We start from the raw sequence: 15,368 nt of genomic DNA, 5'->3' as shown, positions 1-15,368 counted from the left end.
TCACTTTTTGTTTTTTTTTCACTATAAAGGCAGGATATTGTTTTGTAGCCCAAGCTAGCTTGGAACTTTCAATCTTCCAGTCTCAGCCTCCCAAGTGCTGGGATTACGGGTGTGTGACACTATGCCCAGCTTAAACATTAAGTTTTTTTGATTGATTGAGGGAGTAGGGTCTCAACTCAGGGACCTGTGTTTAATAGGCAAGCCCTCTAACCACTGGACTCATATCCCCAGCCCTAACTCTATTTTTGACGAAACGATCACTTTGAAAAGAGTGGTAAAAAATTGAGAATGTTTTCAGAGTTTACCTCAGCAAGCCTGACATTTTCTTTCTTCAGCCGCACTACATACTGAATCTTCTGATGTAGGTTTTGGTGACCGACCAATTTCCCGTTTTCTTCTGAGAGATAGTTGACTTGCTTCCGCAACAGTTCTATCTCCTTCAGGGAAATCAATCCAAGAAAGGGAAAATGAGAAACTGGACATAATTGTCTTTTCTTTTTCTGCTGGTAGTGGAAGGCCTGGGTACTGTCCCTTAGCTTTTTCACAAGAGTGGTGCTCAACTTCTTGGTTCACACCTCTGCTTCTGGCTTTTTGGTGGTTAATTGGAGATGAGTCTCAGATTTTCCTGCCTGAGCTGGCTTTGAACCTCAATCCTCAGCAGCCTCCTGAATAGCTAAGATAACAGGCATGAGGCACCAAGCCCAGCCAAAATTTTTCTTTAAAAAATTTTTTTAATTATTATTTTTTTATTGTGAAAATACTGTACAGAGGGGTTACAATTACATGGGCAAGATAATGAGTACATTTCTTATCAAGCATTGTAGCCTCCTCCTTTGTTTCCCCTTCCTATCCTCCCCCCACCCTCCCCAACCCAATCCTCCTCCGTGGCCCCCCCCCTCACCAAAGTTGTATAGGGAAGGGAAAAAACAAATCGTTTAAATAGGGATACAGGTGGACCCATCGCAACAATGAGATGTACAAGTTGTTATGTTCTTGATCAGTTGTATTTATTTAAATATGCAAAAGTACTGTGGAACACGAACACACCTGTAATGTTCTGTCTCTCTCTTCATACATCTCTTCCAGTTTTGATCTCAGTTGTTCCTTTTCCTGGAATGCTTTAGACTCCAAAGTTCTGGTCCGCTCAACTTCCTCACTCATCCGAAGACATTCCATCTCCTTGCTGTGCAGGGCATTTTGGATTTCTTCTAGACTGTAAGTATAAACATCACTTCTCGGTATTCCAAGGAACAGAATGACAAGACGTCACTCAAGTTAAATCTCTCCAGCTTAGACTTCTGATTTGAAAAAGTATCAGTAATCTTCAGCTCTCCTGTAAAGTTGCCAAAGAAGATACCTAGGATTTTGGGTGTAGCTCAGTACTGGGGTGCTGGCATGCGTAAGGCACTGGCTTCTGTCCCCAGCACTGGGGAAAAATTGCCCAACAGGAACAGTGCGTGTGGAATGGGATATTGTCTACTGCAATGAAATAATACACAAAACTTAATGCACCAGTTCCACTTTTGGCTCTGTGTTGGTTAATTGGAAATAAGAGTTTTGGGGAGTTTTCTCCCCAGGAAGGGTTTGAACCACAGTTCTCAGATCTCAGCCTCCTGAATGAGGTATCAGCCACTAATAAATGCCTTACACATACACTTTTTTTTTTGGGGGGGGGTGCGGGGAGAAGAGGGGAGGGTCGTGGGCTTGAACTCTGGGCCTCAGTGCTGTCCCTGAGCTCTTCAGCAAAGGCTAGCACTCTACCATTTGAGACACAGCACTATTTCCACTTTTCTGGTTGTTATTTGGAGGTAAGAGTTTCACAGACTTTCCTGCCTGGGCTAGCTTTCAACTGCGATCCTCAGATCTCAGCCTCCTGAGTAACTAGGATTACAGGCATGACCACAGTGCCCAGCCGTATGTACTTATTTCTTTAGGATATTTTTATGGCACCTTTACACTAAAGGATTCCCTTGAACAAGTGGCATCAGGAAAATAATTTTGTAAACATTAATTATGTTCACATATACACAGAAGGAAAGAAATGACATACCTCGTGGATGTATTTCCCATTAGGAAAGAATAAAGACATTATTATCAAGAATGTGGACTACAAAATAACACACTTACTTTTTTTTCATTTTCAGCATTTCTTCAAAAATTTTACTCTATAAATAAGAAAATTTGAAAAATTTAAAACAACATTAAAAAGATGGTTGAATTGGGGGTCTTGAATTTTTATTTTGTTTTGCTTTTTGAGATAGGCTTCAACTATACAGCCTAGGCTAGCCTCATATTCAAGCTTCTTCTGCCTGCTGGGATTACAGGCATGTAACACTATGCTGGCTTATTCTTTCATGAAGCCTACTCTTCTTGTTAATAAAACCAGTGTCCTTTTCTATAATCCCAGCTAGACCCATACAAAGGTGCCAATACACAAGCTTCCAGGTGCTATGATCCAATTAGTCTCCCTGCTTGTTCTACATGTCGCAGTATCTGTGGGCATCCCGAAGAAGCATGAAGACACACACCTCTTCCTTCTTTTTTTTTTTGGGTCTGGTCGTGGGGCCTGAACTCTGGGCCTGGGCGCTGTCCCTCAGCTCTTCAGCTCAAGGCTAGCACTCTACCACTTGAGCCACAGCACCACTTCCGGCTTTTTCTTTTTGCTTATGTGGTGCTGAGGAATTGAACCCAGGGCCTCATGCATGCAAGGCAAGCGCTCTACCACTGAGCCACCTTCCCAGCCCCTCCTCTTCCTTCTTAGCCATGTGTAAATACTACAGGTACATATCAGGCTAAATAGCAGGGTTGCAGAGAAGACCGGCTTTCAATGGAAAAATGACTTCCAAAATAAATAAACATATATGTTAAAATTAATTTTCTTTGGTGCTAGAACTGTGGCTTGAACTCAAGGCCCTGGCACTGTTCCTGAGGTGTTTTATTGCTCAAGGTTGGCTCTCTATTGTTCAAGCCACAGTTCCACTTCTGGCTTTTTGGTGGTTAACTTGAGCTAAGAGAGCCTCTAGAATTTGTCTGGTGGAGCTGGCTTCAAAACGGGATCCTCAGATCTCAGACTCCTGAGCAGCTAGGATTATAGCAGTGAAGCACAGACGTTAGCTATAAATGTTAATTATAAAGCATTTTTCCCAGAAAAAAACTACTGCATAAAAATACCATACATTAGCAAGACTTTCTCTGATGACATCTTCTTTACTCTCCAACTCTTGGTGGTTTGGATAATTCTGATCACTGCAGATGAAGGGGATAGATAGGGTTATCCAGTCAAGTCTATTTAAGGATCAATTTCTACCTTATGCACAGCAATACCAAATTATGTGAAGAGAAGCAACATGATTAGGGCCCACCCATGAGCAGTCTATATATGGTGAAGGATCTTCCCAGAAACCAACTCAAATCTCTCCCAGCACAACAGCAGTATCAAGCCGGGCGCCAGTGGCTCATGCCTATCAGCCTAGCGGCTCAGGAGGCTGAGAGCTGAGGATCATGGTTCAGAGTCAGCCCAAGCAGGAAAGTCTATGAGATTGTTATCTCCAATGAACCACCAAAAAATCCACAAGCAGAGCTGCGGCTCAAGTGGTAAAGCGCTAGCCTTGAGTAAAAAAGCCTTGAGGTTCAAGGCCCAGGACTGGTGTGCCCACACATGCACACACACAAAAGGAAGAGTGAACATGAGGCGGGTTAAGAGGGCAGGCCAGCGCTGGCACGAACTAGAAAGGGGTTTTGGCTTGTGGCAGCTATGTTTCATTGGTCCCACACTCGCCTGACACCTTGGAGCCTCCAATTTCTTTTTGCTTCCATTCTCTCATCATTTAGCATTTTCCACTGACTCCTGTGGAGTCGCTGGGGCATATCTCAAGTCCCAGACATGAATTTCTTGGTGGAGAAGGAATGTTCCATAAAGAAGGCAAGACCAGCACCCTCTGGATGGCACCCACATCACCCAGAGCCACCCAGTCAGGAGAAGCTGAGCTGTGTGGGCAGTCCTGGGGCTGGTCAGACAATCTCTTCTCCTCTTAGAGAACCTGCCTGAATGCCATGGGCTTCTCTAGATGTGTCTGACGCAATCTCTTCACACAACTAGACTCAGGCAGGTCGACACGATTCCACTGAGTTCTGGTGGCTTTTTCTCACCTGCTCTCCTTCTGTCTTTTAATATTATCCAGCTGGCCTTGAAGGAGCCAGTTTTTGTCTCTTAACTGCTGGGACTCCAGGCGTAGGTTCTCCATTTCACACAACTGCTCCTAAGAACACACCAAATCATGCCTTTCAGAAAACACCTGGGGAAGCCGGGTGCTGGGGGCTCACGCCTATGATCCTAGCTGAGATCTCAGGATGATGGTTCAAAGCCAGCCTGGGCAGGAAAGACCATGAGACTCTTATCTCCAATAATCCACTCAGAAAACTGGAAGTGGTGCTGTGGCTCAAGTGGTAGAGTGCTCGCCTTGAGCTGAAGAGCTGAGGGACAGCGCCCAGGGCCAGAGTTCAGGCCCCATGACTGACAAAAACAAGCAAAAAACAAGGAAACACATGGGGAGTACACTGTAACATATACTCTACACTATACCACACGACAGATAATGTGTTCCTCTCTCCCTATGACCAAGGCAGATACTCTTCATCTAGGTTCCTTTTCTGCACATAAAACTACCGGGGATCATTGGATAAAATACAGACCGTAACAGCCTCTGGAGATCGAAAAATGATTCATAATCATACCCACAGTGCCTTGAACATAAGATTAATGTGTATTAATGTTTACCAGAAGTTTTGGGGTGGTAGAGCACTAGCCTTGATCTGAAGCACTCAGGGACAGTGCCTAGGCCCACAACCAACCAACAAAAAAAAAACGTGCTAGAAAAAAAAAAAAAAAATCACCCAAATACCTTCATTCTGAGGATGTCAGCATTTTTGATTTCTCGGTCTTCATTTAGTTTTGTTACAAGGTATTGCAAAGTCTTTAAGTCTCTTCCATCTTTGATCTCGTGTTCCTGCTGTGTTTCCATGACTTTCATCAAATGTGTTTGAAAGTGAGGGGGTGTTTTAGGACTCTAAAGACAAAGAAAATTTGATCTTAACCAATGACAATAAAGATTTCATTTTAAATCTATACATCCAACACACAGAATGGGCTTTTCAATGTATATTCCAAGTATCTAGTACACAGGATATGCCCAGACACAAGCCAATTCGCTTAGTATTCTAATTCTTATCCAAGACACAAAAGACTGCTACCTTTATCCAATGGAAAGCAGACTCATGTTAGGGGGTTAAAAAACTCTTAATATAAAGATACAGTCTTAAGCCAGGCGCCAGTGGCTCACACTTGTAATCCTAACTACTCAGGAGGCTGAGGTCTGAAGATCGTGGTTCAAATCAAGAAGTCTGTGAGACTCTTAGCTCCAATTAACCACCAGGAAACCAAAAGTGGAGCTGAGGGCGCAAGTGATAGAGCACTAGCCTTGAGCTAGAGAGCTCAGGGCCAGAGTTTTCAAAAAGATTTTTTGAAAAGTACCTGAGGGGAAGGGTGAATATGGTTTCAGTACTTTACATGCATGTATGAAAATAAAACAAACCTGTTGAAATTGTTTTAAGGAACGGGGAAGCTGGATAAGGGAGAATTGGAGGGGCTGAGTTTGATTGGGGTACATGGGTGTGTATATGGAAAATGTCACAACACTGTACAATATACACTGATTAAAAACGTTTCCAAAGACTAAAAGAAGGTACCTGGGTAGCAGAATCTATCACTACTTCTTCTTCTTCTGTGAAATTATGCTCGTTGTTTTTCTGCTCTACTTCCTGTTTCGTTTGGTTTAGCTAGGAAGAGGTTACAAGTTAGGCACACATGGGTCCAACTGGCAAAGACAAACTTCCCCATCATCAAAGCAAAACCACAAAGAGGTATCAAGGTATCATCTCATATCTGCTAGCATGGCAACTTATAAAAAAGATGAGAGAGATGCATGTAGAAAATAGGGAATGTGGACTGGGAAGGTGGCTCAGTGGTAGAGTGCTTGCCTTGCATGCCTGAGGCCCTGGGTTCAGCACCACATAAGCAAAAAGAAAAAGCCGAAAGTGGCGCTGTGGCTCAAGTGGTAGAGCGCTAGCCTTGAGCTGAAGAGCTGAGGGACAGCGCCCAGGCCCAGAGTTCAAGCCCCACGACCAGACCCCCCAAAAATAAAATAAAATAAAATAAAAAAGAAAAAAAGAAAATAGGGAATGTTCGGGCACTATCTGACCATGGAAATTAGTGCAGCCCTTGTAGAAAAACGGCATGGAGGCTCCCAGCAAAATTGACCAGAACGAGAACCACCATAGGAGCAGTGATCTTATTTCTGGGTGTGTACTCAAAGAAATGGAAAGAGTGTAATTCCTACGTTCACTGCAATTTATCTGTAAGTCAAAGTACAGAGTAAAATCTAAATGGCCACTGATTAAAAAATAAATGGGTAAAGTATATATGGTATGTCTACACAAATGAATACTAAGCAGCCTTTATAAAGGAGCCAAGTGTCATTTGCAGTATCTTCCATGGATAATATTAGGCTAATTAGAACAAGACTCAATACACGTGGGTGGATCTGAGTTCCCAGCCCATAGTGTATCTACAAGATTCACAATCTAGTCCATGAAGCTATCATTCCATATGTGCAGAAGTAGACAAGGCATTGGGAATGCCAGGACCGCCGCAACCGTGCCTCTCACCTCATGTCGCAGTTCCTGGATCAGGGCCTCCTTCTTGGTCAGCTCTTCCTGGGCAGACTGCAGCAGCACGGAGTGCTTTTTTGAGGCCTCCGTGAGCAAGTTCAGCTGCTCAGTGGCATGGGCCAGATCCTCACAGACCATGTCTCTCTGTTAGGGAACCATCACAAAAAAGACTTTTTTTTTTTCTCTTTTATTGTGTTTTTTGAGTGCCAGTATTAGAGCTTGAACTCAGGGGCTGGGTGCTGTCTTTTGTGTTTTTTTGCTCCAAGGCTAGCACTCTACTACTTTTAGCCATCCCTCCACTTCTGGTGTTTTGGTGGTTCAATGGAGGTAAGAGTCCCAAGGACTTTCCTGCCCAGGCTGGCTTTGAACCGCAGTCCTCAGATCTCGGCCTCCTGAGGAGCTAGGATGACAGGCGTGAGCCACCAGGTCCTGGCATCAGGGTCAGTTTTAACACTGTAATACACCTAGGGTGGAATGCATACTGTTCCTGTGTTTCGTCCATTCCCAAATGCTAGGTCAAGCAGAGACTGTACGGTAGCTATTTATAAACAAGCATTGTGGACCTTGGTCTCTAGTTAACAGTTTCACAAGAAAAGCCTTACTCTAAAGCAAATGAGGAAGAGTATACACAGAATGCCATCTGTGTGGCTGGGCGCTGGTGGCTCACACCTGTCATCCTAGTTACTTAAGAGACTGAGGTCTGAGGATTGCGATTCAAAGACAGCCCAGGCAGGAAAATCTGGGAGACTCTTATCTCCAACAATCTACTCAGAAAAAACCAGAAGTGTCACTGTGGCTCAAGTGGTAGAGCACTAGCTTTGAGCACAAAGAAGCTCAGGGACAGTGCCCAGGCACTGAGTTCAAGCCTCAGGACCAGGGGGAAAAAAACAAAACAAAACAAAACCATAGCCTGGCCCTGGTGGCTCATACCTGTCATCCTAGCTACTCAGAAAGCTAAGATCTGAGGATCATGATTCAAAGCCAGCCTGGGCAGAAAAGGCCATGAGACTCTTATCTCTAATAAAGCACTCAGAAAACCAGAAGTGGAGCTGTGGCTCAAGTGGTAGAGTGCTTGCCTTGAGCTGAAGAGCTGAGGGATAGTGCTCAGGCCTAGAGTTCAAGCCCCACGACCAACAAAAACAAAAAACATAGTAAAAATATACAGAACCAGCCTAAAATATCTCTCAAAGAACACACAAGAAATGGGCAACATTAACTAGGTCAAGGGAAAGTGAAGCACAGGGCAGTGTCTGGAACACAATTTTACTGTTATCTCTTTAAGGCTTGACCTCCCTTGGGAAGTAACCATTAGCTAATTCCTCATTATAATTAGTTATTAAGGTCATCAGTGCTACTAAGGACATTAAAAAAATTATAAAATAACAATTGAGATAGTTTATTACTACTATAATTACTAATTACTCCTTTAAAAAAAATCTTCCATGTAACTGATAATAAGGCCAAAATAGTTTGTGCCATATTAAGGCCTACCTCAAGGTCCTCAGAGAATATTCTCAGCCGAAGAGTTTCTTTCAGATCTAGAATATCCGCTTCCTGTTTCTTGATCAAATCTTTGCTCTCTTCTTTTTCAGCCAAAGCAGAGTTATATTTGCACTGCAGGAAAGACAGTCATGATACAAGAGCCGTCTACTTTTTATGTTCATCTGTATATTAAAACAACTAAGAAGCCAGATGCCGGTGGCTCACACCTGTCATCCTAGCGATTCACGAGGCTTAAATCTGAGGATTGTAATTTGAAGCTAGTCCAGGCAGTAAAGTCTGTGACATTCTTTTTTTGTTTTTTGCCAGTCATAGGGGTTGAACTCAAGGACTGGGTGCTGTCCCTGAGCAGGTCCTTTTGCTAAAGGCTAGGGCTCTACCACATTGAGCCAGAGCTCCTCTTCCTGTTTTCTGGTGTGTGATTGGAAATAAGTCTCACAGACTTTTTTTCCAGGCTGGCTTCAAACCTCAATCCTCAGATCTCAGCCTCCTGAATTGCTAGGATTACAGGTGTGAGCCTCTAGCACCAGCTGCAAGATTCTGATCTCCAATTAACTACCAATAAGTAGAGCTGTGGTTTAAGTGATGAAAGGCTTGCCTTGGGGGGAAAAAAGTTCAGAGACAGCAAGGCCCCTAGGAAACCCTTATCTCTCTCTCTCTCTCTCTCTCTCTCTCTCTCACACACACACACACACAAAGAAACCAAAATCAACAATACTGTGCATTTCAAGCTGATGACAAGATTCATACAAATTAATTTAATTTTATTTGTAAATCAAAGAATGGAAGTATAAATGCATGTGGTAAAGAGAAATGGAGAAATTTCAGTGGTATGCATACATAAAGCATGTGTTTTTTGTCATCTTCAGAAGATTGCCTGTAGAAATAAAATGGGGCCTGGGCCATCAATCCCTGACTCATCTCAGGATTTGCAAGTATGCCCCAGTGGCCCATGGAGTGTCCCTGCCTACAGAGTCTGCCAAGAGAGCGCCTTAGGCAGGAAATACAGCAGGCTTGCCTGAAGCTGGGAATTGTGTGTGTGCCCCACAGCTGGGGGAGCAGACCCTGCCCATAGAGAACTGCCAGGAATGGGAACTCCGGCTGCCTGAGCCCCTGGTCCCTGACTGACTCCGGGAATCAGGTTAGGACCACACAACCAGTGGGAGCATGCCCCGCCCACCAGGATCAACCAATAGTATGCCTTAGGTAGGACTCCAGCTGCCTGGGCCACTAGCCTTTCTGAAGCAGGGAATCACATGTGAGCCCCAGCAGCCCATAGAGTGCCTCCCACCCTCGGGGAATTGCCAAGCTAGTGTGCCCTGGGTAGAAACCCAAGTGGCCAGGGTCACTGGCCTCTGACTGGAGCGGGGAATGGCACGTGAGCTCCAGCAACTGGAGGAGTACCCTCAGCCTGCTGGGAACTGACAAGCAAGTGTGCTCCAACTGGGATCCCAAGCCGCCTAGGCCACTGGATCCTGACTGGTACCTCGAAACACGTGCGTGCTCCAGCCGCTGTAGGATCACCCACCAACACCAGGAGCCACCAAGAGAGTAGGCATGGTGGCCCGAAGGCTAGGCGACCCACTGGGAACCAGCCCGGGCCAAGCAAGGGCTTCCTCCTGTTGGACACCAACAGGCACAGCTGGGACCACAGACATCACAAATCCTGAACCCAAATACCAGATTTCTGAACAATCAGACCTAACCCAAAAGCCTGCAGCAACCCAGGAAAGAACACCAGTGAGAGTGAAGAAGAAACCGAGGACAAAAGATCAATTAAAGAGATGATGGCAGAATTGGCCAAAGAAACAAAGGTGAGACAAAACAGCAACTTCAAGAGCACAAAAAGAAGAAATATCCAAGGAATTCCAAGACCTAAAAAACAAAATGCAATCAAAAAGAGATGCAGTAAAACCTCATAAAAGAAGATATTGACACCATAAATGGATCAATTTCTGTAATGCAAAACACAATGGAAGCCATAGGTAACAGAATGAATGATATGTAAAATAGAACATCAGGAATTGAAGATAAAACAGGGGCTTGGGAGAAGAAAGTATTAGATATGGAAAAAACACTCAAATTACCAAAGGGAAGTCCGAGAACTGGCAGACAATGACAAGAAATCTATTCTTCGTATAATTGGGATCAATGGAGAGGAATACCAGAATAGAGGGATACAACAGTTATTCAATAAGATTATTACAGAAAATTTCCCTAATCTCAAAAGAGAAAACCTCACTCACATAACAGAAGCATACAAAACACCTAGTAGATAGGATCCTAGAAGAAACACTTCTAGACACATCACAGTAAAGACACTAGACCTGAACTGCAAAGAGCTGATTTTAAATGCTGCAAAAATCAAAAAAGGAGCTATACTACAATGGCAAGAAAACCAGAATCACTGTGGATCTCTCTACACAAACCCTTAATGCAAGGAGAGCCTGGAAAAGTACCATCCAAGCCCTGAAAATCAACACTGCCAACCCAGACTGGTATATCCAGCACAGCTAGCATTCACATTCGATGGAGAAACTTAAACTTTTTTTTTTTTTGTCAGTCGTGGGCCTTGAACTGTGGGCCTGAGCACTGTCCCTCAGCTCTTCAGCTCAAGGCTAGCTACAGCGCCACTTCCAGTTTTCTGGTAGTTTATTGGAGATAAGAGTTTCACGGACTAAACTTTTAATAAAAAATAAAAAAAGGAATTCACAAACAAGAAGCTAGCACTACAACATACACTAAAAGGAGGAATACAACCCAAAGAAAACAGTTAAGACCAGAGTACCACATCAGAAATCACTAGATCAATTGAGTAAGCACAGGAAAAGGAAAGAAGCAAGAAAATGGCAGGAAACACAACACATCTCTCTATAATAACCATAAACACTAATGGACTCAATTCACCAATCAAAAGGAAAAGAATCACAGAGTGGATTAGAAAACATCCAGTGGAAGAAGCACAGCCTCTTCAACTATTGGTGCTGGGAAAACTGGGCAACCACATGCAGAAGACTAAAAGTGAACCCCAGCCTGTCACTATGCACTAACATCAACTCAAAATGGATTAAAGACCTCGACATCAGACCTGAAACTCTGAAACTACTGCAGGACAGAGTAGGAGAGACACTAGAACTTACAGGCACATACAGGAACTTCCTGAACAGAGTCCCAGGGTCACAACAAGTTGGAGAGAGACCCGACAAATGGGATTACCTTAAAATAAAAAGTTTCTGCACAGCTAAAGACATGGCTACCAAACTAGAAAGACAGCCAACCAATTGGGAAAAGTATTTACCAGAAATATATCAGACTAAGGTCTAATATCCATTATATACAGAGAATTCAAGAAACGGATCCCTCCCAAATCTAACAAACCAATCATGAAATGGATAAGGGCACTAAAGAGAGACTTCTCAGAAGAAGAGATAAAAATGGCAAAGAAATGCATGAGGAAATGTTCATCATCCCTGGCCATAAAGGAAATGCAAATATAAATAACCCTGAGATACCACCATATCATAGTCAGAATGATCTATATCCTAAATTCAAACAATGACAAATGCTGGCGGGGATGCGGAGAAAGAGGAGCCCTATTGCACTGCTGGTGGGAATGTAAACTAATACAACCACTCTGGAAAAGTCTGGAGGTACCTCATAAAGCTAAATATATAGACCTGCCCTATGATCCAGCCTTACCACTCCTAGGCATCTACCCTGAGCAACAGGAACCAGGATATAAGGACACATGCACCTCCATGTTCATTGCTGCACTTTTCACAACAGCCAAGATATGTAAACAACCCAGATGCCCCACTACAGATGAATGGATCCGTAAGTTGTGGTACCTATATACAATGGGATATTACTCATCAGTTAGAAAGAACAAAATAATGTAATTCTCAGGGAAATGGAGGGCACTAGAACGTAAGTTGAGTAAAATAAGCCAAGAGCAGGGACACAAATGGCACATGGTCTCCCTGATATGCGGATGTTAAATCCAAAATGCTAGGAGATATGACCAAGTAAACAAGACTCAAGAAACAAAGGCCCTCTTCTTAATTTGTCATATTGTTTTTAGATGACTCTATGTTCTCGACCCCCCAGATGGTATATAAATGCGCACATCTGAGGGAAGCTAGCAGGAGGGCACAACATCAGAGGGAAACAATGAAAAAATACAGCAGAGGGGCCCATCAGCTGCATTGGACATTGATGAAAAGGAACTAAGCAACTCAAAGGCAGCAATGGGAAGGAGGGAATGAGAGAAAAACAGGGAACAGCTTCCACTAGGCAAAAGGAAAGAAATGTACATATCACCCTATTTGGAAGATATGGTTGTATTGTCAACGTTTGTAGAGTTCACAAGCTTTTATAGACCATCATAATGACAATTCACCTTGTGAAGGTTAAAATGTGTTTGTAACTTTAGCTAAGTACCACTATCCCACAATATTGTGAAGTTTTTGTAATCAATCTCAATAAAGCAATTTAAAAGAGAAAGAAGTAAAGGTGGGGTAGCAAGCTCCCTTCAGAACAGTACTAAGACATTGGTGGAAGCCTTCCCTCCACCCATGGAGGAAAAAAAGGGAGAGGCGAGAAAGCTGAGACGTTTGGTGGCCTTCAGGGCCCCCAGAGGTGTGTCTTCTGCACAATAAAAGCCTTGCAAGTCTTGGAAACCAACTGGACATGAAGTACTAGGGTTTTGTTTTTGTTGTTGTTTTGCAAGTCCTGAGTCTTGAACTCTGGGTCTGGGCACTATCCCTAAGCTTCTTTTGTTTTCAAGGCTAGTGCTCTCTACCAGTTGAGCCACAGCGCCAGTTCTGGCTTTTTCTGTGGATGTGGTACTGAGGAATCGAACTCAGTATTCATGCATGTTAGACAAGCACTCTACCACTAAGCCACGTTCCCAACCCTGAAGTACTGCTTCTAAACTTAAATCACAGAATTCCCACAGAGGGAAACAACTGTAAGACCCTTGAGGAGCTGGAGTATACACACACGTCACTCACAGTTAACGTTCTGGTCACGGAACTTACATTTATATCCTTCAGTTCTTGCTGCAGATTGTTGATGATTTCCGCTTTCTCACAGCCTGATGTTTTGAGCTCCTGGATCTGGTTCATGAGGTTGGCCACCACTTCCTGTTGAGGACAATAGACAGTTATCTTCATACCCAGTAACATGAAGATACTTTTTAAACAATCCATCACAGTATATCTTTCTTAATATAAGTCAGTTTTATTCTACCAAATATCAAATAACATCCAATTATTAGCAGCAATTTAGATTTCAATAGCTGTATGCTTTATGTGATGTCTCAAATCTCCTTTTTTGTGTGTGCACAATTGGGCCTGGGCGCTGTCCCTGAGCTTCTTTTTGCTCAAGGCTAGTGCTCTACCACTTGAGCCACAGCTTCACTTCTGGATTTTTGATGGTTAATTGGAGATAAGAGTCTCACAGACTTTTTTTTTTTTTTTTTTTGGCCAGGGCTGGCTTCCTCAGAGCTCAGATTTTCTGTGATCCTCAGATCTTAGACTCCTAGGTAACTAGGAATTACAGCCATGAGCCAGCAGGCTCAGCAACAGCTGCTTTGGCACTTCTGGAAGCTGAGAAAGGCTTAGCTGTACATGGAAGCAGACAATGGTGTAGGAGATTAGAGCACCAAACTAGCATTTACAAAGAAAACGCAAAAACAAAGCTAGGTGTGATAGTCCATACCTATAATGTCAGGATTAGGGAGAGTTCAAAGCCAGACTGAGGCACATAAAGTCTGTTTCAATAAACAAACAGGGGAAGAAAGAAAATTACCACCTTACCTTGTCAGAATCTCTAGACTTTTCCAAAGAACTGATTACTTTTTCAGTAGCGAGCAAGCTCTGTTCTAGTTTCTGTACTTTCTCCATCTATGGGGGGAAAAAAACCAAGTTTTTAGAAAAAGAATTAAATCACATACATTAAAAAAATCAAAGTGTAAGCGGGCGCTGGTGGTTCACAACTTTAATCTTAGCTACTCAGGAGATTAAAACCTAAGGATTGTGGTTCAAAACCAACCCCCACAGAAAAGTCCCCATGAGACTCATTTCCAATTATCCACTAAAAACTGGAAGTGGCACTGTGGCTCAAAGTGGTAGAGCACTAGCCTTGAGAAAAAGCAGCTCAGGGACAATGCACAGTTCAAGCCCCTGGATGGGCAGGGTGTTGAGGAATGGGGAGAGGAAGGACACGATCATGGTATGTGTGATTTCAGATACTCAGGGGTGGTGGTTTAAGTCTGTATCTCAAGATAAGCCTAGCCTACAAAGTAACTTCTAGGCCACAGTGAGATATATACTGAAACCCTAGGTCTCATAAAACTAAGGACGTAGCTCAGTGGTATATTGCTTGCCTAGATCAGGGGCAAGGCCCTAGGTACAATCACCAAGACTGCAGGAAAGTAAACAAAGGAAGATAAACCTTCCATATTTTTAACTAATTTCCAACACTGAAAGAAAGCTGAAATAGGGTTTTTTGGTTGTGGGGCTTGAACTCAAAGAGCCTGGATACTGTGCCTGAGCTTTTGTGCTCTACCACTCTGAGCCACACCACCCCTTCTGGTTTTCTGGTGATTAATTGGAGGTAAGAATCTCATGGACAGCTGGGTGCTGGTGGCACACGCCTGTAATCCTAGCTACTCAGGAGGCTGAGATCTGAGGATCGTGGTTCATAGCCAGCCACCAGTACCAAGCAACTGAAAGTTTTTTTTTTATAACAAATCTCTCTAGATACCAGGAAAAAAATTAATTACAGCCTTCACAACAAATTCTAGAGTCAGAAAAATAGGAAATTCACCTGTTGTTCACACTTGGCCATTTCTTTCTGTTTCTCTTGACGTACAGTTTCAAGAACTTTTAAGATTTCCCTGGAAGAAAACAATTATAGTTTAGTTTTTTGTTTTTATGATGTTGGTCTTAGGGCTTGAGCTCAGGGCCTGGGCGCTGTCCCTGAGCACTTTTGCTCAACTATCGCTCTACCAGTTGATCCACAGCCCCACTTTCATCATTTTTGGTGCTTAATTTGAAGGTAAGAGCTGGGCGCTGGTGGCTCACGCCTGTCATCCTAGCTACTCAGGAGGCTGAGATCTGAGGATCGCGGTTCAAAGC

General features: G+C 43.4%; 1 protein-coding gene across 1 annotated transcript in view; it reads right to left on the bottom strand.

Annotated features, from left to right (window-relative positions):
• Kif15 (kinesin family member 15) overlaps positions 1 to 15,368 on the bottom strand; it is a 46,453-nt gene that overhangs the window by 788 nt on the left and 30,297 nt on the right. Inside the window, exons 22-33 of the mRNA XM_013030213.1 lie at positions 15,058 to 15,127; positions 14,046 to 14,132; positions 13,266 to 13,370; positions 8,218 to 8,340; positions 6,724 to 6,870; positions 5,746 to 5,835; positions 4,902 to 5,066; positions 4,150 to 4,259; positions 3,177 to 3,246; positions 2,128 to 2,165; positions 1,048 to 1,213; positions 306 to 437 (exon numbers count right to left, since the gene is read on the bottom strand). Coding sequence (XP_012885667.1) covers positions 306 to 437; positions 1,048 to 1,213; positions 2,128 to 2,165; positions 3,177 to 3,246; positions 4,150 to 4,259; positions 4,902 to 5,066; positions 5,746 to 5,835; positions 6,724 to 6,870; positions 8,218 to 8,340; positions 13,266 to 13,370; positions 14,046 to 14,132; positions 15,058 to 15,127 — 1,303 coding nt within the window. The remainder of the gene's footprint in view (positions 1 to 305; positions 438 to 1,047; positions 1,214 to 2,127; positions 2,166 to 3,176; positions 3,247 to 4,149; positions 4,260 to 4,901; positions 5,067 to 5,745; positions 5,836 to 6,723; positions 6,871 to 8,217; positions 8,341 to 13,265; positions 13,371 to 14,045; positions 14,133 to 15,057; positions 15,128 to 15,368) is intronic.

Source organism: Dipodomys ordii, unplaced genomic scaffold (assembly GCF_000151885.1).
Source record: "Dipodomys ordii isolate 6190 unplaced genomic scaffold, Dord_2.0 Scaffold128, whole genome shotgun sequence".
NCBI lineage: Eukaryota > Metazoa > Chordata > Mammalia > Rodentia > Heteromyidae > Dipodomys > Dipodomys ordii.
This window is presented reverse-complemented; position numbering and strand designations above follow the sequence as displayed.